At 49.4% G+C, this 23,037-nt stretch overlaps 1 protein-coding gene across 2 annotated transcripts in view; it reads right to left on the bottom strand.

The window, feature by feature from the left end:
- The window catches only part of PREX1 (phosphatidylinositol-3,4,5-trisphosphate dependent Rac exchange factor 1), a 204,883-nt gene that overhangs the window by 120,149 nt on the left and 61,697 nt on the right, over positions 1-23,037 (bottom strand). Inside the window, exons 2-3 of one of the 2 annotated variants that reach the window (XM_030825397.1) lie at positions 3,536-3,607; positions 799-921 (exon numbers count right to left, since the gene is read on the bottom strand). In XM_030825397.1, the coding sequence (XP_030681257.1) occupies positions 799-921; positions 3,536-3,607 (195 nt within the window). The remainder of the gene's footprint in view (positions 1-798; positions 922-3,535; positions 3,608-23,037) is intronic. The other variant, XM_030825398.1, reaches the window with a different exon arrangement.

The raw sequence follows: 23,037 nt of genomic DNA, 5'->3' as shown, positions 1-23,037 counted from the left end.
GCCCATTGTCCCCTGGGGGCCAGAATCACCCCAGCTGAGAAGCTCTGCTCTAGGCTCTCTACCCTATTGCTTTACTTCTGAGTCTTGCTATCAACCCTAGGAGGTAGACGGAATTGTCCCTACTTCGCAATTACAGGAGGAAATAGAGGCTCAGAGAGGCAAAGGAATTTGGTTCACATCTCGTGCCCGTGAGGCTAGCTTGGGTTCTTCTATCTGTGAGGGGGGTCCCAGGTAGTATGGAAAAAGAGGGTATGGAAAAGCAGTTGCCTTCCTTCTTCCAGCCTACCACCCACAATTCCAAATGCATTAGCAATCTTACAGGAACAGAGAGGCTATTGCAACAAGTGTCAGCCTCTCTGACCAACAGCCCAACGGGGCACCCAAGGATCAGACATCCTTACTGTCCAGTGGGTGCCTGAGCCTGGACTCAAACCCAGGTCTGTCTGATGCCAAATCCATCTCTTCTTGGCCGCTAGCTACCTCTGATGGTCACTGTGGCAGAGGGGCCCCACCAGGCCAGGAGGTCACAGGACTCCAGGACACATGCATTCAGTGAGGGCCCACCCTCTATGTGGAGCTGAGGGAAAGGAGAGTCACTAAAAATGCACACAGTCTGCTGGGCCTGACCCACTTCCCATAGTTCCGGGGATGCAGACTGGGCCCACCTGCCCACCTTGCTACCCCGTCTCCCAGACAGGCCTACAGAGGAAGCTGGTGAAAGCGGATGGGGCAGGGACCTAGGAAGAAGCCCACCTCTCAAAAACTAGAGTCCACCAGGGGCAGTGGCACAGTACTCACGAATTTTAAGAAAACATTCCCAAGTTCATGCTGAGACTGCGGCTCCGGGTGTAAACAATACTCCAAGGCAGCCAAGAAATCTTTATGAACTTCCAGGATGTCTTCGATGTTCGAGAACAGGATCTGTGAGAAAAAGAGAGGCCAGAGGACAGCGTTAATCCAGGCTCAGAGGGGCAGCAAAGTCAAGCATTGAAAAAATACAAACCTCGGTGCGGGTGACATTGTAGTCAAAGAAGAACTCTCAAACACCGGAACTGGTTTACCACTAATAGAAATCATCGTAATAACAGAAATATTACCAACATTTATTTACTATAATCGGGATTAGTGACTAATCCTGTGTTAAGAACTTCATATGCATTCATGTAATCTAATCCCCATTATAAATCCATGAGATAGAAACTCATGCCCAATTGACAGATGAAGAACCAAGGCTCAGATAAAATAATATTCCCAAGGTCAAAATCTTGCAAGCAGCTCTACATTTAGTATGCAGACATTCATCACAGTCAGACACAACTGCTGTGTCCAGCCACAGGACGATGTTGAAATTACAAGTATATTTCCACGCACCCATTAAAATGACACGGTAGAAGAAAACACAGTAAGGAAGGAGGTTAGAAATACGCTGTCTAAACTCTCACAAACAATATATGAGATTCCCTGTTTCCCCACATCAATCTAAAAGTGTAAAACACTAATACACTTTGACCCAGCAATCCTACATTTTAGAATTTAACCTTCTGATCAGTTGTTCCCAACAAGGGGCAAGTTTACCCACCACCCCCGCCACACACACACAGGATATGCGGCAATTGTCAAGGGACATTTTTGGTTGTCACAAACTGGGAGGAAAAGGGGTGTTTCGTAGACAGAGGCCAGGGGTGCTGTTAAACTTTCCTGCAATGTACAGGACAGACCCCGCAATGAGCAATTATTATTATTACTTTGCCTCTCTGAGTCTTTTATGATTGTATTTTTTAAATTATTATTATTATTTTCTTTTTTAGACACGGAATCTCGCTCTGTCGCCCAGGCTGGAGTGTGAAGTGCAGTGGCACCAACTTGGCTCAGTGCAACCTCCGTCTCCAGGGTTCAAGCAATTCTCCTGCCTCAGCCTCCCGAGTAGCTGGGAATACAGATGCATGCCGCCACGCCCGACTAACTTTCTATGTATTTTAGTAGAGACAGGGTTTCACCATGTTGCCCAGGCTGGTTTCGAACTCCTGAGCTCAGGCAATCTGCCTGCCTCAGCCTCCCAAAGTGCTAGGATTACAGGCGTGAGCCACCTCGCCTGGCCCTCATGATTGTATTTTTTTTTAAGAATAGTCGTAACAGCCAAAAACTGGAAATAACTAAAATATCCATCCACAGGAGAATGGAAAAGTAAATTGTGTTGCATTCATACAATGGAACACCACACAGCAATGAAAAAGAGTGAACCACAGCTACACACAAGATCACGGGCAAAACCCACAGGCAGGCAGGGACACGAAAGAGCTCACTTTAATGTAGATTTCAAGAACAGGCAAAACCAATCCATGGTACTAGGAACCAGGGATTACCTTTAGGGAGGGAGGACTGACTAAGGGGGGCCCAGAGTGGGCAGCTGGGGCTGGGAAATGCTCTCTGCCTTCATTTGGGTCATGGTTACACTGGTGCATTCGTATGTAGACACGCACTGAATTCAGCACTAATGATTTGCACCCTTTACTGTATAAGACTTCTACCTCATTAAAAAAAGGTAATTTTTAAAAATTATAATAAGTCACAGCTCAAAATTATAATAAATAATTTGTAAACTATAACAAATAGTGTAATAAATAAGTGGAATAAACAGGAGGTGCTCAGTCGTATTTGCTGAATGAATGAGTGAATAAATGAATGCAGGCACAGAGTTTAGATCCCAGTGCATGAACACACACACACACACACCCCACCCCCAGGACGAGCCATGCAGAGACCTTGAGCAAGTCCTTGACATCTCTAAGACTCAGCTTTCTTATGCAAATAATTCGGTGTAGAGTTGTCAACATGCAAGGCCACCGTCCAGATTAACCAGGGCGTTTGGGGGGGGAATGTCTTCTATGACCGAGTCCTTTGTGTGCTGTAAATACTGGGCACCTTGGACACCAGGACCCTCAGAGCCCTGAGGCCTGAAAGGCGGCTCAGAGAGTGAGGTCACACAGAAAGCCAGGCCTGGAGAGCCAGGCTGGGGCTGAGCCATGCACACAGAAGGCCTATTGATCTCCTCCTCAAACTCCCCAGAGTCACGGCCAAGGCCAAACTGGACCCAATTACTCATCAGCCCTGCCTGGACACTGGATGCCCAGGGCGGGAGTGGGGGCCGGGGCTGCCAGGAGAGGGACTGGAGGTGCCAGGCTCCCGGGGGCACTTGGGAGAGGATTTTCCACTGGCTCGAAGCCAGAGGGCCTGACACGAGGAGCCCGGAAGAAGGGGGGGGAGCGGTCACACTGAGCACAGAGGGAAAGTCTTGGGTTGGAAAGCGGGGCCCGGGGCTGATTCCTGCTGACACCCACCAAGCACAGCTTGCTCACAGGACAAGAGGCCTCCAGGGGCTGAAGGGAGCAAGCTGGGGCAGGGCAAAGCTGGTGGCCAGCAGCCAGCAGATGACACGCCTCCCTCTGCATGCACACCCTCTGAGCATCGCACAGGAAGAGCAAGGCACAAAGCAACACAGATGCTCTAGAACAGGGACCAGCCCGAGCGTCCACACCTTGACATTCTCCTCCGTGAGGCCCTTCTCCACTGAGTCGGCCACGTTCTGCCGGATGCGATGCAGGAATGCCTGGAGGAGAGAAGCAGAGAGAGGTGAGTGTCCGCGTCTCCAGCTCTCCCATGGACGGCCCTACAGAAGGCTCTCAAGTTCAAATGCCAACTAGGATCTGTGAGGTACCACGGGTCCAGGGACACAGGCAGGCGACGAGGAAAAACGTGCTCTGCTTACACCTTAAACACACTGGAGCAGCCCTCACTCCCACACAGTCACCAGGGGTGTACTGTGCACCCACGATGCCAGGCCCTGCACTGGGCCCTGAAGATACAGCAGAGAAAATCTCAAAGCCCCTGCCCTCGAGGAACCTTCGGCCCAAAAAGATACACACCTGCTTCCTCACCTAGGCGCGCCTCTCAGACTCTAATTCATTTCCCCTTTCAATTTTTTTTTACTTTGCTTTACAATTTAACCTCTGAATAATAACACAGTCACATGACTCACAAGTCAAAAATACAAAATGGCAAAAACTACAAAATGGCAAAAACATAGAAAGTCTCTCTCCTTACCCCAGCCCCAAACCATCTAGTTCCTCCCCAACCCCTACAGGAACCCCAGCTACTAGTTTCTTGGGTATTCTTTCAAAAATCTATGCAAAAACAAACACACACACATACACATCTATTCCTTTTTTTTTTTAACCTCTTTAACACACCAAAAAATAGCAACATACACTGGATGACCCGCACCTGGATTTTCTACTTAATATAGCTCAGAGATCCTTCCAGATCATCTCACAAGAAGCCTCCTTGCAGATGCCAGGAATGTACTGTTTGAATGGACCATGGTCCTTCTACCACCCTTTCAGGGGCTTGGAACAGACAAATCACATCTCTTCTCTGTGAGACGCAGCAGACGAGTGTGACGATACCAGGGCAGGAGCGACAGGGGCTGCAGGAGCCGAGGGTGCACCATTCACGTGGGGCCACGCGGGGAGGCCGCAGGCCCAGGACCACCAGAGGTTTGGATTTGGGTGTTTTTGTGTTTTTTTTTTTAATGAAGCCAGAAATTAGAATTTTTTTTAAAAGAAAAGTCTCCCAGTTTTGAAGTGTTGGTGAAAAAGCCGTCTGTTATTGCAAGGAACTGGATTTTAGGGGTTGTGCATAAAAGTGGGGAGACCAGGGCAGTAGAGTGCAGTGGTGCCAACAAGAGATGATGGTGGCCTGGCACCAGGTGGTGTGGGTGGAAAAGTGGCAGAAAGAAGAGCTACCGAGGGGTCACACGGATGGGCTGAGAGAGTCACAGGGATAAATGCTGGGGGAAGGAGAGACAGCAGAGGGAGACCGAGGCCCAGCACCCACAGCCACCTCCGCCTGGTTTGCCCCCAACTCCAGGATGTGGGATCTGGCTGTAGGCTAACCTGGAAGCAGCCACATGGAGACCCCTGGGAAAAGGAATTCATGGTGCTGTCACAGCCACAGGGCCACGGGGAGCTGTGGGGCCTATCAGTCACCTGCCCTGCCAAGACTGATAACAGCTTGGGGGTCCACGGGGGGGCTGCTCCAGGTGAGCACATGGTCTCCCTGTCACAGAGCCCAGGTGCAGGCTGATTAAGACAGGGGCTGCAGGAGCCTGTCTCATCCCACCACGCTTGTCTAGGGAGATCTCTGAGTGCAGGAGAGATGGCGGGGACAGCCCAAGATAGTGCTGGGGTCGGGGAAGCAGGGCAGGTAAGCAGAGAGGAGGCTAGCCCTACGCACGTGGCTGTCAGATCCTTTCCATCACCCAGAGACATGACACATCCATGACTGCCCCCAGGAGCCCGGCCACCTGCCCAGACTCAAGCCTCTTGGGAGGGGGCACGATGACAGTCCACATGGCGAGTCACAGAGGAAAGCAAGACACAGGAAGGCAGCTTTGTCTCTGTCCACACGGAGTACAGAGCCATCTCAGCCAGTCTTGGGGCTTTAACTCATTTATGCCTAGTGTTCCATTACTGGAACGCTAAGCTTGTGGGAGTTATTTATATCCTACTCTTCAAGGTCATTGCCAAGGTCTGATTTTTTTATTTAAAAAAAAAATTGCAACCTCCAGCATAAATGGGTTAAATCTCCTTTTTTTGATGACCCCCATGTTTATATCCCCAGCCTGGACTTCTCCCCTGAAACCCCCAGACTCTTATCTCCAGCTGCAGAATCAGTGTCTCCACCTGGATGTCCAAACTCAGCCTGTCCAACACTTAATTCCTGACCTTTCCCAAACTCACACCGAGCTCTTCCCCACTTAATTAACGGCACCTCTGCCTTTCAAAGGCTCTAACCAAAACCCACTAGCTGTCCTCAGCCCCTCTCCTCTGACACTCCATTTCCAATACATCAGCAAATGTTACCAGCTTTACCTGACTACTACAACCACTGGTCCCCATCTCCACAGCCACCCGCACAGTCCAAGCCATCATCATCTCCTGCCTGGACTAACACAGCCATTTCCCTCCTGGTCCCCTTCACCCTCCCAAAAGTCTGTTCTCTACACACACAGCCAGGGAGATCCCTTTAAATATGTACAGATCAGTCAATTCACGCCTTTAAAATCTCCATGGCTTCCCACTGCACTTAAAATCCAAATCCTTCCATGGTCCCCATGACCTTGTCCTTGTTAACCTTTCTGATCTCATCTTCCAGTACTTCATCCTCCCACACACCTCAATATAAATAATCTTCAGCCACACTCTCATTCTAGATTCTATCCACCTGCCAAATACACTCCTGCCTCAGGACCTTTGCATATGCTGTTCCTGCTGGCAAGATGTTCTCCACCATTCTGCCCTGAGCAGCCTCCTCATCCATCCGGCCTTAGTTCAAATGTCACCTCCGCCAAGAGGCCCTCCTCTTAATGCAAACTCCTATCTTCCCATCTTGCGTTAAGAGCTCATTTGACAAATGAGGAAACTGAGGTTAAGCAATCTATACAAGCTCCTAAGGGAAAGGCCAGGATAAGCAGGGATCATGACTGGGATGAAACCATAACCCCCAATCCAACAACAGAGGCCAGGTTTGGAAACTGGTGAGTTTGATTTTCAACCACGGGTCCTTCCTGCTGTGTGACCTCAGGAAAGTGCACTAGCCTCTCTGAGTCTTCATTTACTCTTCCCAGTGGAATCACAGGAATACAGCACCTTTTAGAATGTCATGGGATAAAGTGAATGGAAGCTCCCTGAAGGCAGGGACCCTGCCTGTCTTGTTCACAGCTACGTCTTCAGGGCCAAATGTAGTGCTCAGCAAATAGCAGGTGCTTGAAAATCAAAGGAAGGTTTGGAATGTGCCTGGCACAGTGCCTGACACATGGCAGAGACCTCGACTCAGGCTCCTTGGAAGTCTGCAGATCCTGTTTTTGAAATGACAATGAGTGGAGGGGACAGGGACGGGGGTTCCTAGAGGATGTTTTAACAGGGCCTGGGATACTGACAGGAAGTCAAGCTCCAGCCTCCCTAGACTAGAGGGAGACAAAGGCAGCCTCACCCAGCACAGCCAGGGAGGGCAGGAAGCTGGGAGTGCCACACTCCGCTGGCCTAGATTGGGGCTTCCTGTCCCAGTTTCTTCACACGAGCTCTGCCACCGCTATTGTGCTGCAACAATGGGAGGCTCGGGCCACCCACTGAGGAACTGCAAACAAGCCGGTGTGAAGGCCACAATGGGCAGCTCGTGACCCGGAAAGAATGGGCAGCAGAGGCTCTGGGCCCAGCCCTCCTGCTGCCCAAGGCACGACTGGCTTTTCCAGGCAGCACGGCGTCCCCTGCGCTGGCAGGGATGGTGAAAGACCCTCCAGGGCGACTCTTCCTTTGTCCAAGGCTTGACAGCTTTGAAACGCTCAGGTCAAAAGCAGCTCTCATCTCCGAAGCCTCCCTTAGACACAATACTGTTCTCAGGATTTCCAGGGCTGCCTGAGAAACTCCTCCAGCCTAGGAAGCTTTGCCCATGCCTGGACCACTTGTCCTCACATCTGCCCAAGTCCTCCTCTTCATTTTATGAATATAATGATGAAATACATCAGGGATACAGAAAAGAATAGAGAGAAACAACAAACACCCACAAACTCATCACTACCCAGCTTTGGCAAATCTTAACACTACACCAAATTTGCTTGAAACCATTTGCAAAAAGAAATTCAACAAGTCTGGGGGAGGCACAGACTGGAAACGGGATGAGGAGGCTCTTGGGAGTGCTGGAAACGTTCTATATCTTGATCTGAGCAGTGGTGACACAGGTCGCTGCATATGCAAAGCCCCAGCAGTATGCACTTGGGATTAGTTCAGTTTACCCACAGTACCATGCAAATATCAAACCTCAATGTATTAAATAGAAAAGGCAGAAAGGAATCGTTACAGAGAGAGGTGAGCCACTGGGCATCTTCTCTCCTTGCAAGGTACTTGGAGCTGGTGCTCCTCATTCCCACTCATGCCTCTGCCCACTTACCAAGCCGTGTGCATCTATAAGCAAGAGGGAATACTATTTTGCATGTTCACAACATTTTTATAAGTAGCGTGCTTTCAGCAACTTGATTTTCTCACTCAACATCACGTCTTCCACATTTACCCATGCTGATATGTACACCGGTCAGCATCTGCTATCCAGACCCCACCCTTACCCCACACCACATCCAGCTGTCAGTGCCTGCATCTCTTGGCCTGAAGGCCCCACTCTCATGTGCAGGGCAGGCCAGAAGTGCTAAAGAAGTAAGACTGCCTGGGAACAGCCCTCAGTGATGGCCAGCAGGACCTGGCATGAAAAGACAGATGAGGAAACTGAGGCACTCGATGGACACTATCTCCCCGAGTGCCTTGATGGATTCAGTTCCAGCGGCCCCCATGGTAACCCACTTGATGACACACCTTTCTTGGCTGCCTTCTCCTCCCTGCCTCACTCCCCCACTCTCCTGCTGATGCTTCCTGGGGTGACCTCCCAAGTATGCTACTTGCCCTTGAATCAGTCTAGGGTCGTGTTCTTTGGGGAATTCACAATAAGACAGACCTCAAGTTGTTCATTTCATTGCTTACTAGTCAAAATTACAGCATGAAGTAACCACTGCCGTGCTACAGACACTTGTTTCAAACATTCTTACTGTAAACAATGGTGCTCAGGTGTAAGTTCTTTCAGCTGTAACTTCTTTCAGCTGTATACTCACGTCGACTGGGGTATGGGTATACAAGTTCCTCTAGGTGATGCACAGGTTTCCTCGAGCCCAGGTGTTCAAGTTCCTCTAAGTATATATCCAGGTCTTCTGGGGCATGAGAGAAGGACCAGAGAGGCTGTTTACTCAGCTCCCAGCCTGCATGTTTCCATGGTCCCCAGAGCTCTGGACTGGGCAGGAAGCCACATCATGATTGATTAGTGATGTCTGCCATGGGTGTCGCAGGGACAGGGTTAGAAGGCTGATGAGTTTGCCATCTCCAACAAGCTCCCACTTGATGGAGAAACCAAGAGTATGAGACACTGGTCTGAGGTCAAACAGCAAGCTGGTGACAAAACACAGATTAGAACCAGGTCTCCCGATGCCAGGCCAGGTCTCACCCCTGTCCCACCTAGCCTGAGCCCAGTGGTTCTTAACCTGGGGGTGATTTTTCCCCCAGAAGACATGTGCCAATGTCTAGAGACATTCTGGGTTGTCACAACTGAGGACAGGGGTGCTCCTGGCATCTAGTGTGTAGAGGCTAGGGATGCTGCTAAACACCCTACAGTGCACAGGACAACCCCACAAAGACACAGCTGACCGCAAGCCACAGTGCCAAGGTCAAGAAATCCTTGCCTTAGAAAAGGCTCTGATTAAAACCTAGAAAAAAATCCAACCTCTTCCACAGCTCAAAGACTGTCTAATGTGGGCTCTTCTCACCCCACTGGCTCAGCTGCAGGCACACTGGTCTCCTTTTTGTTTCTTGAACACACCAGGACCCCACCATCCAGGCCTTCGCACGTGCTGTTCTTTGCCTACAGAGCTTTTCCCAAGACATTCAATTGGCAGGAGAGGCCCCTCCTCTCACAGGCCACCCCTGGACCCATGTAAGAGAGGATCTCACCCACAACATAGCCACCTGAACCCTGTTACCCTTCACAGACGTCTCCGCTATTGGCTGTGCTCTTATCAATTAAGTATGGATAGGTTTGATCATTCAGTATCATCTCCCTCGCTAAAGTATCAGCTCCCTCAGGGCAGAAGACAGTTTCCTTGGCCATCTATGCAGCGCCTGGAACAGAGGCTGGCACACAGCAGGTGCTCAAGAGAGACTGGTATGTGGAGGAAGGATGGGAGAGACGGGGAGAAACTGAGAACAGGCTCCAGAAAGTAAGCTGATACCGAGCTGGGAGAGACAACTAGAATAAGAACACCTTTTTAACTCACTAACTACACCTTTAGGCCTTATTATGTGCAGGTGCTGCTCTAGGTGTTTTAATCCTCAAACTCGAGAAGGCAGGCATTGTTACTACTATGTCCATTCTAAAGAGGAGCCTGAGGCCCAGCGCAGTGAAGACCTTATCTAAAGCCACAGGGCTGGTAAGTGAAGGAGCTGGGCCTTAAACCCAGACAGTCCCCATCAGGCGCCATCAGTGAATGACTGTGGACAATGAACCACATCAGCCTTTATAACAGGTAGCAGCTGCCCTTAGGGGTGCCCCTGGGGAGCTGCCACCTGCCTGGAACCCATGGCTGCTGTCGCCTGGGGAGGATAAATCTCTCCCTGGAGATAAAAACGACAGAAAGAGGCCTTGAAGTCACTCCCTGAGACTGATGCCGGCAACCTGATCTGCTTGGGGAGGGGGCCCGACTGCCCCCAAGGACACCTCTGCCGTAGCTGGGGTGACCTCACCAGACATATGGTGAAACTTGAGAGGGCCAGGGTATGGGCTGGGAGCAAAGGGAAGCGATGAGTGGGGGTGGGTGGGGGGAGCTCCAGAACACAGCAAAGACAAAGAAAAGGGGGTGCCCTGAGGACCCCATCCCCAACATGATCTGGGTGGCAGGGAGTTGGAAGCACAGTGTCATGGAACAGCAAGGGCCTAGGAATCTGAGTGATGATAATAAAATCGCTATAATAACAGCAGAAGGGGGTTTACACAGCCTGCCGCAAGCCACCCCACATAGCCCAGAGTCTGGGGAGCTCCCTAACTGCCCAATGACCCCTTCAAATGCCCAAATCCTATGCTCCATCCATCCAAGTTCTGGGCGTTTGTCCTACAGGGAAAAATAAATCTCATATGTGGCATGAAGCTTTACCCTCAATATCTGATTTATAATTCCATCACTGGGGGTTTAGTTAAATAAATTACCATCCAGCTCAACAAGGAATGATCATGCTAAAAATAGTTTGCAGAAGTCTATTTAATAACATGGAAAAGGACTGTTGATGTATCCTTAACTAGGAAAAAAAATCAAGTTACAGACAAGTACATAAAATATTATCTCACTGTTGATTAAATAAATTCTCTCTCCCTAGGCATAGAAAAATGAAGTATGGAAGGAAATACCCTAAACTATGTAGGAATGTGGCCAAAATTACTAGCTGTCCCCCAATATCATTCTCTCCTTTTCCTTTAGAAACAGAACTCCAGATTTAAAAATAAGGACTGTATTTCTCAGCATCCCTTGCGGCTAGGTGTGGGCATGCAACTAAGTTCAGGCCAGTACAGCATACATGGCATATTATGTACAACATCTTGGAAGTATCCTTGTGCGTTGGGGGAGGAATGGGTAGGGATTCTCTTCTGCTATTCCCTTTTCCTACTGATTGGATTGCAAATGCAATGCCTGGAAGTGAAGCAGACATCTTATACCATGAGGTAGAAGCCACGAGTTGGGGAAAACAGAGCAGCATTCAGTAGGCACTTATGTTCCTAGTGATGGTACAGCCAACATATCCGCCCTGGGTCACCTATAATTACAGAATAAGGAAATAAACTTTCATCACATTTAAGACACTGTTATTTGGGTTTTATCACAAGCCACTGAACCTAATCCTAACTGGCAGAGGGGAATTCTAAAGAATTTACATTTTCTTCTTTCTTATTTCCCTTTCCAGATTTCTACAATGAACACGCTACTTTTTAAGCAAAAGTCATTTTTAACATAAATGCATGTTTTTATTTTTCTGGATGGGAGGGGTACTAAACACACCAGGCTCTCTCTCGCCCACCCCATCACCCACCCCAATCATCAGGACCCCTGGCTTCTGCCTTCTCCTCCTTGGACATGTGTATCCCTGTGCAGGGAAAGCAGTGCCCACCAGTGGGGAACAGAGCAGGAGCAAGGCAAATATGAGATGGAAAGGTTTTCCTTCTGCAGAAGAGCCTCTGAGCTGCCGACCAGCCCTCCTTCTCTGAGTCAACTCTGGAAACCTGGGGACCCCCACAAGCTAGCCTGGAGCTTCCACAGCCTGGGCCAGAACACAAGAATGTCCACCACCCAGAGCCCACACCACTGCCCAGGCTGAGATTAAAACCCTCTCCACTCTGTTCCCACCTAGCATTCCTTCATCACGTCCGTGCCAGGGGCCAGAAGCAGAGAGCTATTGGCTCAGAACCAACTGAGGCTTTCCCAAAAGGCCCAAATTTTGGATTTGAAACATTCTCTCCAAGGATTCCACCACTGCCTCATTCAGTCACAGACATACTCTGAGAGGACTGGGAAGAGATAGCTTTTTTTTTTTTTTTTTTTTTTTTTTAACAAAGTCAGACTTACTACTCCTTTACTCCCACGGCACATTTACAAAGTCCATATATGTATCTATAACTCATGTCATTATATAGTCCACAGCACAAACATATTGCTTTGAATTGTATCTTTAACAGGCTAATTTCTTCCTGAAAGCATACAAAGAACCCATAACTGAGACCTCCTGGGAACATACCAAGGCACCATCCACCCCGCGGCCTTTGCATTTGCTGTTCCCTTTGCCTGGAACACTCTTTCTCCAGATACCTGCAGGGTCCCACCCTCAATTCATTCCTGTATTAGTCTGTTCTCACACTGCTAACAAAGATATACCAGAGACTGGGTAATTTATAAAGAGTTTTAATTGACTCACAGTTCCACATGGCTGAGGAGGCCTCACAATCGTGGCAGAAGGCAAACGAGAAGTAAAGTTATGTCTTACATGGCGGCAGGCAAGAGAGCTTGTGTAGGGGAACTCCCCTCTATAAAACCATCAGATCTCGTGAGACTTACTCACTATCACGAGAACGGCATGGGAAAGACCCGCCCCCATATTCAATTACCTCCCACCAGGTCCCTCCCATGACACATGGGAATTATGGGAGCTACAATTCAAGATGAGATTTGAGTGGGGACACAGCCAAACCATTTCAATTCCCCTCTAGAATCAAATGCCAGTTCTTCTGAGGCCTTCCCCCACTGCTCCATTTGAAACAGACACCCATTCCCCTGCACGCTGTATCTCATCCTCCTCCATCCCCCACAGCACTGCCCTCCACCTGCACTAAGCTGTTTCTTCACTTATGGTTCCTGTCTCCCCTACAAAGTCAGTCCCAGGAGGGTGGCAGCTTGTTTGGGCAGTGTCCACCCACTGGACCTAGAACCGTGCTGGACACAGAGCAGATGCTCAGTAACAAGGAGTTCAGCAGGTGACTGATGGTCAGCTTGTTTGTCCTGCATAACAATCCCACGAGGTGGGCTACTGCATCCCCTTTTTAGGAAAGAGGAAAACAGGGCATGAATCACACATTAGGCTCTGGAGTCAGCCCAGCCTCGCACCTCAGTTGCCTCATCTATAAAATCTGTGTAATGGAGGCTTACCTTGCAAGTTGCTGACATGAGGATTAAATCTGACACTGCTTGTAAATAACTTGTTGCCTCTGCCCACGGTGGGAGCCCCCAGCCCCCAGGATCCAGCCAGGATCACAGGAGGTGCCCAATAAGTCCTCAGTAAATGTCCAGTGAAGGGATGGGCACTTTTAATTCCATGTAGCCCCTGGACCAGCTCAGACCAGGCCCCTTCCCTGGGCACATTTCCTTGGCAGCATTCCTTGGACCTACAGAAATGTTGGAGGCCTTTAAAAATGCGTGCATTGGCTCCAAATACAAAAGGAAAACTGCATTGTCAAAATGAATAAATCTTTATTTAAATGTCTACAAAATTACCAATCAACTCTGCCTGTGGCTATATGCACAGAGAATGCAGGGAGTGTGTGCTGTGGGTGCATCTTAGCGTGTCTACCATGATGGGAGCCTTGGGGTGGTTCCCCAGATGCAGCAGACCCTGAGGCAAGAAGTGGAATACAAGTAGTTTCTTTGGGAGGTGGGAGGTGGGAGGTAGTCCCTGGAAACACCAACAACCGGGGAGGTGGAACCAAGAAGGGAAGGCAGCCCACGAAGGGTATGAGACCAAGCAAGTTACCACCATGAGGCCCCAGACAGACCGCGTCGAACGCACACCTCAGAGCCACCCTCAGGGAGTGAGGAGGGCAGGAAGTCTGTACACCAGTCCTGTCTTTCACTGGTTTAAGGGCAATGGGGGTGATCCTGGCACTCCCCATCTTCCCTGAAAGTGACAGAGCAGCTCAGAGCAGACAAAGCCATCAGGCAGAGGAGAGCAGGTGCTGGCAGTGGAGCATCCATCTGGTATACCCTGGAGTGGCTGAGGTGTTGCAATGCAGCCTCAAAAAGAAAGAGGGTGTAGGGCCCCCCGAGCATGGGAGGGGGTGAGAGGCAGGGCTTTGCAGCACTGCAGCCACATAGGCCAGGCACTCCAGCAGATGTTCTCCTAATACACACCAGGACAGCCTCGCTGCCTGTTAAAACACCAAAATACTTCTGAACTGATGGGGAAAATCTCTACATGTGCAGGGCTGAAGGTCAGAGGAGGTGGCTGCGGAACCACAGGCAGTGTCCGGTCAGACGTGGAGGCAGGGTTCACGTGGAGCAGACACAGGGAGCAAAGAGCACTGCGTGTATCTGAGGATACGGCATCACGGGAAGGGTCAACAGCCAGGGTGAAGGCCCCGAGGCACATTCAGTCTTTCCAAGACAATCCTGTTGAAAACGCCTATCCCTGCTCTGTTTTCCTCACAGCACCTGTCACCATGGACATTATGTGTGTTCATTATCAGTCTATTATCCATCTAGCCCACCTGAATCCAGGCTGCATCTGCGGAGAACCCATACACGCTCCCCCGCGGAGGCCAAAGACATGGCCAGCATTCCACCTCCTCCTCCCATGCCCCAACTCTCAGAAGCCCTCCCTGCCCTTAGAAACTCTCCCTACTCCTTGCTAGAAGAGCACTGTATCTCCTCAGCAAGCAGTATGTAAGAGTGGATGAAGCTCAAAGGCTAGAACCAGCCACCTGGTTCAAATCCTGCCCCTGCCACCTACTGCTCTGTGACCTAGACATCTGACTCCATCTCTCTGGGCCTCATCTATAACATGGATGGGGACCATAAAACTATGACTTCACGGACTATTGTGAGGCTGATATGAAATACTGCAGGCAGGCCAGGCACGGTGGCTCACGCCTATAATCCCAGCACTTTGGGAGGCTGAGATGGGTGGATCACCTGAGGTCAGGAGTTCGCGACCAGCCTGACCAACATAGTGAAACTCTGTCTCTACTAAAAATACAAAAATTAGCCAGGCATGGTGGTTCACATCTGTAATCCCAGCTACTTGGGAGGCTAAGACACGAGAATCATTTGAACTTGGGAAGCAGAGGTTACAATGAACTGAAATCGCGCCACTGCACTCCAGCCTGGGTGACAGAGCAAGACTCCATCTCCAAAAAAAAAAAAAAGAAAGAAAGAAAAAAAGAAATACTACAGGCAAAGCATTTAAGTGGGCTCAAATCCCAGCTCTGCTGCTTACAAGCTGTAAGACCTGAAGTAAATTATTTATTCTCTCTGCCTCCATTTCCTCCTCTATAACAGGGGGATAAAATGAATACACAGGATTACAATGAGAATTACAGAAGCTAACACACATAACAAGCACTTGAATGGTCCCTGGTGCATAGTAGGTGCTCAAAAAACATTAGCTATTATTGGCCAGGCTCACACCTGTGAGCTCACACCTGTAATCCTAACACTGTGGGAGGCCAAGGCAGGCTGATAGCTTGAACCCAGGAGTTCAAGCAATCAATCAACATGGCAAAACCTCGTCTCTACTAAAAATACAAACAAACAAAAAATAGCCAGGTGTGGTGGCACGCACCTGTAGTCCCAGCTACTCGAGAGGCTGAGGTGAGAGGATCACTTCAGCCTAGGAGGCAGAGGTTGCAGTGAGCCAAGATCGCGCCACTGCACTTCAGGACGACAAAGCAAGACCCTGCCTCCAAAAAAAAAAAAAAGCATTGGCTATTATGATCTCCCCATCTTGAGTTTATCTAGAGTGTCTGCAGGGAGTCCAAGCCCTGGCGCAGGCAGACAGAACTCACTGTGCTTCCTAAGGAAACCTGGATTTGGATCAACCACATCTGTAGGGCTTCTACATGCACCAAGCACATTCACATTTATCCCACACTATTTTTACTTATTGTTATTAGTTTTTTCCATCCTGCAAACAGCTCTATTATTATACACTGCCTGCTTCCGAGTCTCCTGAGGTGAGATGAGAAAGGGAAGGCTTTATAAACTGCAGAGCCCCCCACATCCTCATCACCACCAGCGTACCCCTCCGCTCTGCCCCATCCTCCTTGCTGACTGCCAACCACATGACCTCAGCAAGTCACCACACTTCTGAGTCAATTTCCTGGACCAAACAAAAAAGGGGGGAGGAGTAGTTGTTGAGGTTTAAGTGAAATGATGCAGGTGAACACTTCGTAACTATAAAGACTTCCTGGAAAAAGTGGCAGAGAGGCTGAGCCAGGAGAGGGAGGCTGGACTAGGAAAGGGGGCAGGAAGTTGCTTGTGGTGATATTCTAGGGGGACAAGCCCACTCCGAGTACCAACCATCCCAACAAGTGTTAACCAGGGTCTGCCGTGCACCAGGCACCGAGCTGGGTGCTGGAGACACAGATATAAGCCATGACCCTGCCATGGAAGGGCTTATGCATTCTTACATTCACCTATTTAGTCAGCAAATACTTATTGCACACCTATTATATGCCAGGCACTGCGCTAAGAGCCACTGACACATCAGTGAATGAACAAATCAGACTAACTCCCCACCTTCACAAAGTAGTGGCAGAGACAGACTATACACTGATTTTAAAATAAAATGGCAGGTAGGAATGATTGCTACGAAGAAAACTAAAGCAGGGTAAGAAAACAGAGAAGGATAGGGTGGGAATGCTATTTCAAGGAGATGTTCAGAGAAAGCCGTTCTGAGAAGATGGCATTTGAGCAGACACAGGGAGCAAACAGCATTGCATGTATCTGAGGACACAGCATCACGGGCAGGGTCAACAGCTGGGGCAAAGGCCCTGAGGCACATTCAGTCTTTCCAAGACAATCCTATCGAAAATGCCTATCCTTGCTCTGTTTTCCTCACAGCACCTGTCACCATGGACATTGTGTGTGTTTATTATCAGTCTATTACACATCTAGCCCACTTGAGTCTCACCTCCAGGAAGGCAAGGATGTTTGTCTGTCTAGGTCACTGTGGTGTCCCAGAGCCTAGGATTGGACCCAGAACACAGCAGACCCTCGAAAAGGATGTGTTTAATTGATTAGTCAATTAATCATCTAGAGTAGACTACTCCCACTCCCACCCAGCTTCTAGGCCCTGGTAAAAGGTTCCCAGTTCTCACCCCATCCCGCCCCATTCCTCACCACATTGGGAGAGGAAGTTGATGCAAAAAACAAGTTGCAACAACCTGTCATGAAGAGGTCTGATGCAACAGTGGGGGAAGGCGGTGGGGGACACTGAGAGGAACCCAACGCTTTTCTTCACACAGCCCCCATCAAGGGGCTGGGGCCTGGCCTACAATCTTTCCTGAGTTCACCAACAACCCATCCTTCCTTCAACAGAGATTTATGCAGAGCCTCCTCTACATGATGGGGCTACCTTATGGGTGTCAAACTGGTAACTCACAGGCATCATTCCTTTGGCCTGCAGAGGGGTTTGAGAAACTTGGGCCTAAGTTTGAATATCAGATTTCCCATTAAAATCCAAATTCCCAGCTTCTTTTGAAAAAACTGACACATGGGTCTCAAATGCCCATAGGGCTGCAGGTGCTGTAGAGCAGAGTGACAGCCATCACCTTCACCCAGGACAAGTGCTCCTCAATTTCCCACCACCCAACCCACTGCTGCGCCCTGTGAACACCTGAGTGTGAAACCTCTGTCCTAGACACAGGCAAGGCAAACCTTAAACCTGCTGCTTCACCTTTACCCTCGCCCAGGGCAGACATCACTAATGGAATGCAGATCTATTTCCTGCTAAGTCTTCTCCACGCCACTCAGAATTTATCTCCCTTCACTGTTGTCAGAAATGGTCTAAAATCCTTCCCATTCAAATCCCAGCCTCTCCCTACTCCTTTGGGCTCCTCGGTTGTTGATTTTTTCCCGAAAAATGGGCTCATCAGAGTGGGATTCTAGCAGAGATTTTCAACCTTACCTTGACAGTTAAGTGGATAATTATTTGCTGTGAGGGATGTCCTGCGTATTATAAGACACTCAGCAGCTTCCCTGCCTTCTACCCTCTAGATACAAATAACAACCCTTCTCTCCTCAGTTGTGACAATCAAAAATGTCTCCAGACATTGCCCATGTCCCCTGGAGGCAAAATCATCCTTGGTTAAGAACCACTGCATTATAGCAAAGCTAAGAAAATGGCCTCTAGACAGACCCAAGTATTTTGGGTTCAAATCCTGGTTCGGTCATTTGCTGTGTGACCCTAAACAGCCTCTCTGTGCCTCAGCTTCCTTCTCTATGAAATGGGGATATAAAAATGGTACCTGACTGCTAATGGTATGAAGTTTCTTTTTTTTTTTTTTTTTTTTTTTGAGACCAAGTCTCACTCTGTCACCCAGGCTGGAGTGCAGTGGCACCATCTCAGCTCACTGCAACCTCCACCTCCTGGGTTCAAGCGATTCTTCTGCCTCAACCTCCCAAGTAGCTGGGATTACAGGCGCATGCCTCCACACCCGGCTAATTTTTGTATTTTTAGTAGAGACGGGGGTTTCACTATGTTGGCCAGGCTGGTCTCGAACTCCTGACCTCAAGTGATGCACCTGCCTTGGCCTCCCAAAGTGCTGGGATTACAGGCGTAAGCCATCGTGCCCAGCCGATATGAAGTTTCTTTCTGAGGTGATGAAATGGTCCTAAAATTAGATGGTGGTACAACTCTATGAATATACCGAAAACCATTCACCTGTACACTTCAAATGGGTAAACTGTATGGTGGTATGTGAATTATATCTCACACTATTACACCAAAAGAAGAAAAAAGAAATAGATACCTGCATCACGGGGGCATGGGGAGGATTTGATGAGTTAGGATAAAATGCACTAGGAAGCACTGTACGAACTGTAGCCCTTATCGTCAGCACCAGCCCTCGCCCATCTGGGGCCTGCATGGGCGTGTGGCTGGAAGGAAAAGCCTCAAGTGACGGAGACAGTGGTGGCTGGGAACAGGCCCTGCTTTGGGTGGCATTTCCCGCCGGAATGTCCTGGACAAAGAGAACCAAGTCACTCGGGGCCCCAGGATGCAGGGCGGGGTGGCTGGACGTCCTGGGGTCCTTGTGCCTGTCTGCAGCAGGACAATGAGTGGAATGCAGTCTCCTCTCTGTGGGGCTGACACTTGACATCTGAAGACAATGACTTTCAAGAGGTTTTGTTTTTTCCTCGGTCCAACTATTTTTTTTCCATCTTCCCAAACAATTGTTCCTGGGGCTGGAGGGCGAGCAGTCCCCCCCCTTAGCTGGTGAAGGATTGTATTTGCAGAGTCAGGAAACAATGCACAAAAGTGAGAGAATGTAAAAATAGTGGCATTCAGGGCCCAGGCCTGGGGGGGGAGGTGCAGTCATGGAGGTTTCCTCCCATTGATTTTTCCCAGCGCCTGCTCGGCCCCAGGGAGGGAATCCTGGCAGCAGAAGGGCCAGTCTTAGGAGAACAGACACTCGCTGCTTGGCTGCAGCTTGGGGTCTTCAGTTTAGGGCGTGTCAACTATGTACCCAATGCTTCCCACGATTGCCTCATCCTAGACAATCTCATCTCCATTTTACAAAAAAGGAGACCGAGGTTCTCAGTGGCTGACGCGGCAGCCTCAGAGCATGCAGCTAAGCAGACAGAGCTGGCCTCTGACCTCGGGGCCATCAGAGTCCAGGCTCTGACTTTCTGCCACATCCACTCTGACCCTCTCTTGTGATCTCAGCTTCCCTGACCACCCACTCACTTCCCACTCGTGATAGGTCCACATCAATAAAAGTTGTGACCCCCAAGCTCCACAAGGGAAGAAACCTCTGTTCCCAGGGCCCAATACAGTGCCAGGCCTTCTGGTCCAATGTGAAAGGAGAGAGAACTTGCAGGACAGAAGGGACCCAGAGCTTGCAGACATTAGAGTCTCTCAGAGAGGCCCCAACAGCCCTTGACCATTGTGGTGGGCTGAATAATAATCCCTCAAAGATGTCCACATCCTAATCCATGGAACCTATGAATACATCACCTTCCATGGCAAAAGGGACTCTGCAGATGTGATTAGGGTAAGGATCTTGGAAAGGGGGGAATTATCAATAGCACTGAGGTGGGCCCAACATAATTACAAGGATCCTTAAAAGGAAAAGAGGAGCTAGGTGCAGTGGCTCAAGCCTATAATCCCAGCACTTTGGGAGGCCGAGATAGGTGGATCACTTGAGGTCAGGATTTTGAGACCAGCCTGGCCAACATAGCAAAACCCCATCTCTAGTAAAAATTTTAAAATTAGCCGGATGTGGTGGTGCACACCTGTGGTCCCAGCTCTTGGAAGGCTGAGGCATGAGAATTGCTTGAATACGGGAAGCAGAGGTTGCAGTGAGCCGAGATAGCGCCACTGCACTCCAACCTGGGAGACAGAGTGAGACTCTATCTCAAAAAAAAAAAAAAGAAAAAGAAAAAGAGAGAGGTAGGAGAGTGAGTGTCAGGGGTCACAGGAAGACCGGAAGATGCTATGCTGCTGGCTGGGAGATGGACGAGGCCACAAGCCAAGGAATGCAGGGGCCTCTGGAAGCTGGAAAAGGCAAGGAAACAGATTCTCCCCAGACCCCCCAGGAGCACAGCCCTGCTGGCACCTTGATTTCAGCCCCGTAAGACCCAGTTCAGACTCCTGACCTGCAGAAGTGTAAGATAATAAAACTGTGCTGTTTAAAGCCACCAAATATGTGGCGATTTATTACAGAAGTCACAAGAAACTAATATGACTGCTAGCTCGAAACATGCATGTGAAAGAAAAGCAACCTGTTGTATCTCCATTAATCATGGCCAGACACAATCCTAATACTCTGTTATTATGATCACTACAAAAGAGATATTATCACACAGTCTAGCTCTACATTTCATACATTGTTTGGCATATGTTTAGTAAGCTGCAAAATGCTTTCTTTCCCCACCCACAAAAGTATCTACAAACAAATATTCATTAAGGACAGATGGTCTAATAACAGTAATTACTATAATAATTACAGCAACATCGAGTATCTTTCACTATTCAGATCTATTCAGTTCCTGAGTTTAGAAAGCAAGAAGCCATTTAGAAAGATCAGATAAGGGAAACCTTTGGATACTAAGCTGTCAGAACTAGATAATGCCTGCATTGCCAATAAAACGTGGACACGACAACCAGCCGCAACACGTATTAAGTGCTTACTGCATGCCAATGCCAGGGGTACAGGAGGAAGCGACTCCTACACTCCCATTTCACAGAGAAGGAACAGAGTTATTTGCTCAAAGTCATGCAGAGAAGAAGGATGGAGCCAGATCTAAGTGCAGACCCCAGGGGCTTCAGAGCCAAGTCTCTCTCCCATGGGACTATACTGCTTCTTCAGTTCAAAAATTGGGAGAATTTAATTAGGGGAAGGAGAATAGTGCAGCATCGTGGGAAGACCAGGAGTTGGGAGGCCTAGATCAGGGTCCCCAACCCCTGGGCCATGGGCTGTTAGGAACCGGGCCGCACAGCAGGAGGTGAGCAGCAGGCAAAAAGCAAAGCTTCATCTGTATTTACAGCCACTTCCCATCGCCCACATGACCACCTGAGCTCCGCCTCCTGTCACATCAGCAGCAGCATCAGATTCTCATAGGAGCACAAACCCTACTGCAAACTGCCCATGCCGGGGATCTAGGTTGCGCCCTCCTTATGAGAATCTAATGCCTGATGATCTGTCACTGTCTCCAATCACCCCCAGATGGGACTGTCTAGTTTCAGGAAAACAAGCTCAGGGTTCCCACTGATTCTACATTATGGTGAGTTGCATAATTATTTCATTATATGTTACAATGTAATAATAATAGAAACAAAGTGCACAACAAATGTAATGTGTTTGAATCATCCTGAAACCATCCCTTCCCCACCCCTAGGTCTGTGGAAAAAATGTCTTCCAGGAAACCAGTCCCTGGTGCCAAAACGGCTGGGGACCACTGGCCTAGATCACTTAGGCATCCCTGGGTGGAGTGACACCAAGGGATCGCCACAAAATGCAAATGTGGTCACCCACTGCCCTGCCCAGCCCATCAGCCGCTCCCCTCTTCTCTGAGAACCCCCTCCAGAAGGGCTCTGCAGGACCTGACCTCAGCCTCCAAGCTGTGCTGCAGCCAGCCCGGCCTCCAGGCTCCTCAGCTGTTCCCCAAACACACCCAGCTTGCTCCTGCACCCAGGCCTCAGCACAGGTGCTCCCTCCACCTGCAACACTCATCTCCCTCCTGCCAGCTGCTTCAAGTCTCACATTCCCTGCCCTCCCCAGTGAGGTCCAAGGTCAGTCAGGGCCCAGGAAACCCATGCATAGGCTCCCATACTTAGTGCCACCATGGCTATAACTTAACCTTGAATTATGTGATGATTCAATTAATAACAGGCTTGCCCACCAGCCTGAGACCTCAGAGGTCCCACTTAGTCCCAGTTTCCATCTTCTTTCATTTTATGCTCATTTTTGGTGAGTGACTGGATGGATGGGTAGAGGGAGGGAGACCCCTTTCTCTGGGGCAGGTTCCTCACCTGTAAAACAGACACTGTGTAATAACACTGCCAGCTTCATGGATTACCATGAGGACTACAAGAAATGCTACACACTAGCTGGATGATTTCGGATGACTGATTCCTCCTCTCTGGACCTCAGTTTCCCCATCTGCACAGTGTCCACCACTCAGGACCTGCTGACCTGGTTGCCAAATGTAGCCCTGCCACAGACTCGCTGTGGGACCCTGAGGAAGCTGCTCCCACACTCTGTTCCCTCGTCTGTGAAACGGGGAACAGTGGTCAGATGAGAGGATCTCAAAGGGCTCCCCAGCTCTGGGGCTAGGGGGTCAGGCCCACACATTCTAACCACCTCGACTCCCTGCCTTCCAGCCAGACCAGTGACAACCAGCCACACCAGGTCACC

The sequence above is a fragment of the Nomascus leucogenys genome, chromosome 13, assembly GCF_006542625.1.
Source record: "Nomascus leucogenys isolate Asia chromosome 13, Asia_NLE_v1, whole genome shotgun sequence".
Lineage (NCBI taxonomy): Eukaryota > Metazoa > Chordata > Mammalia > Primates > Hylobatidae > Nomascus > Nomascus leucogenys.
The sequence above is the reverse complement of the archived record's forward strand: the minus strand, read 5'-3'. Positions and strand labels throughout refer to the sequence as shown.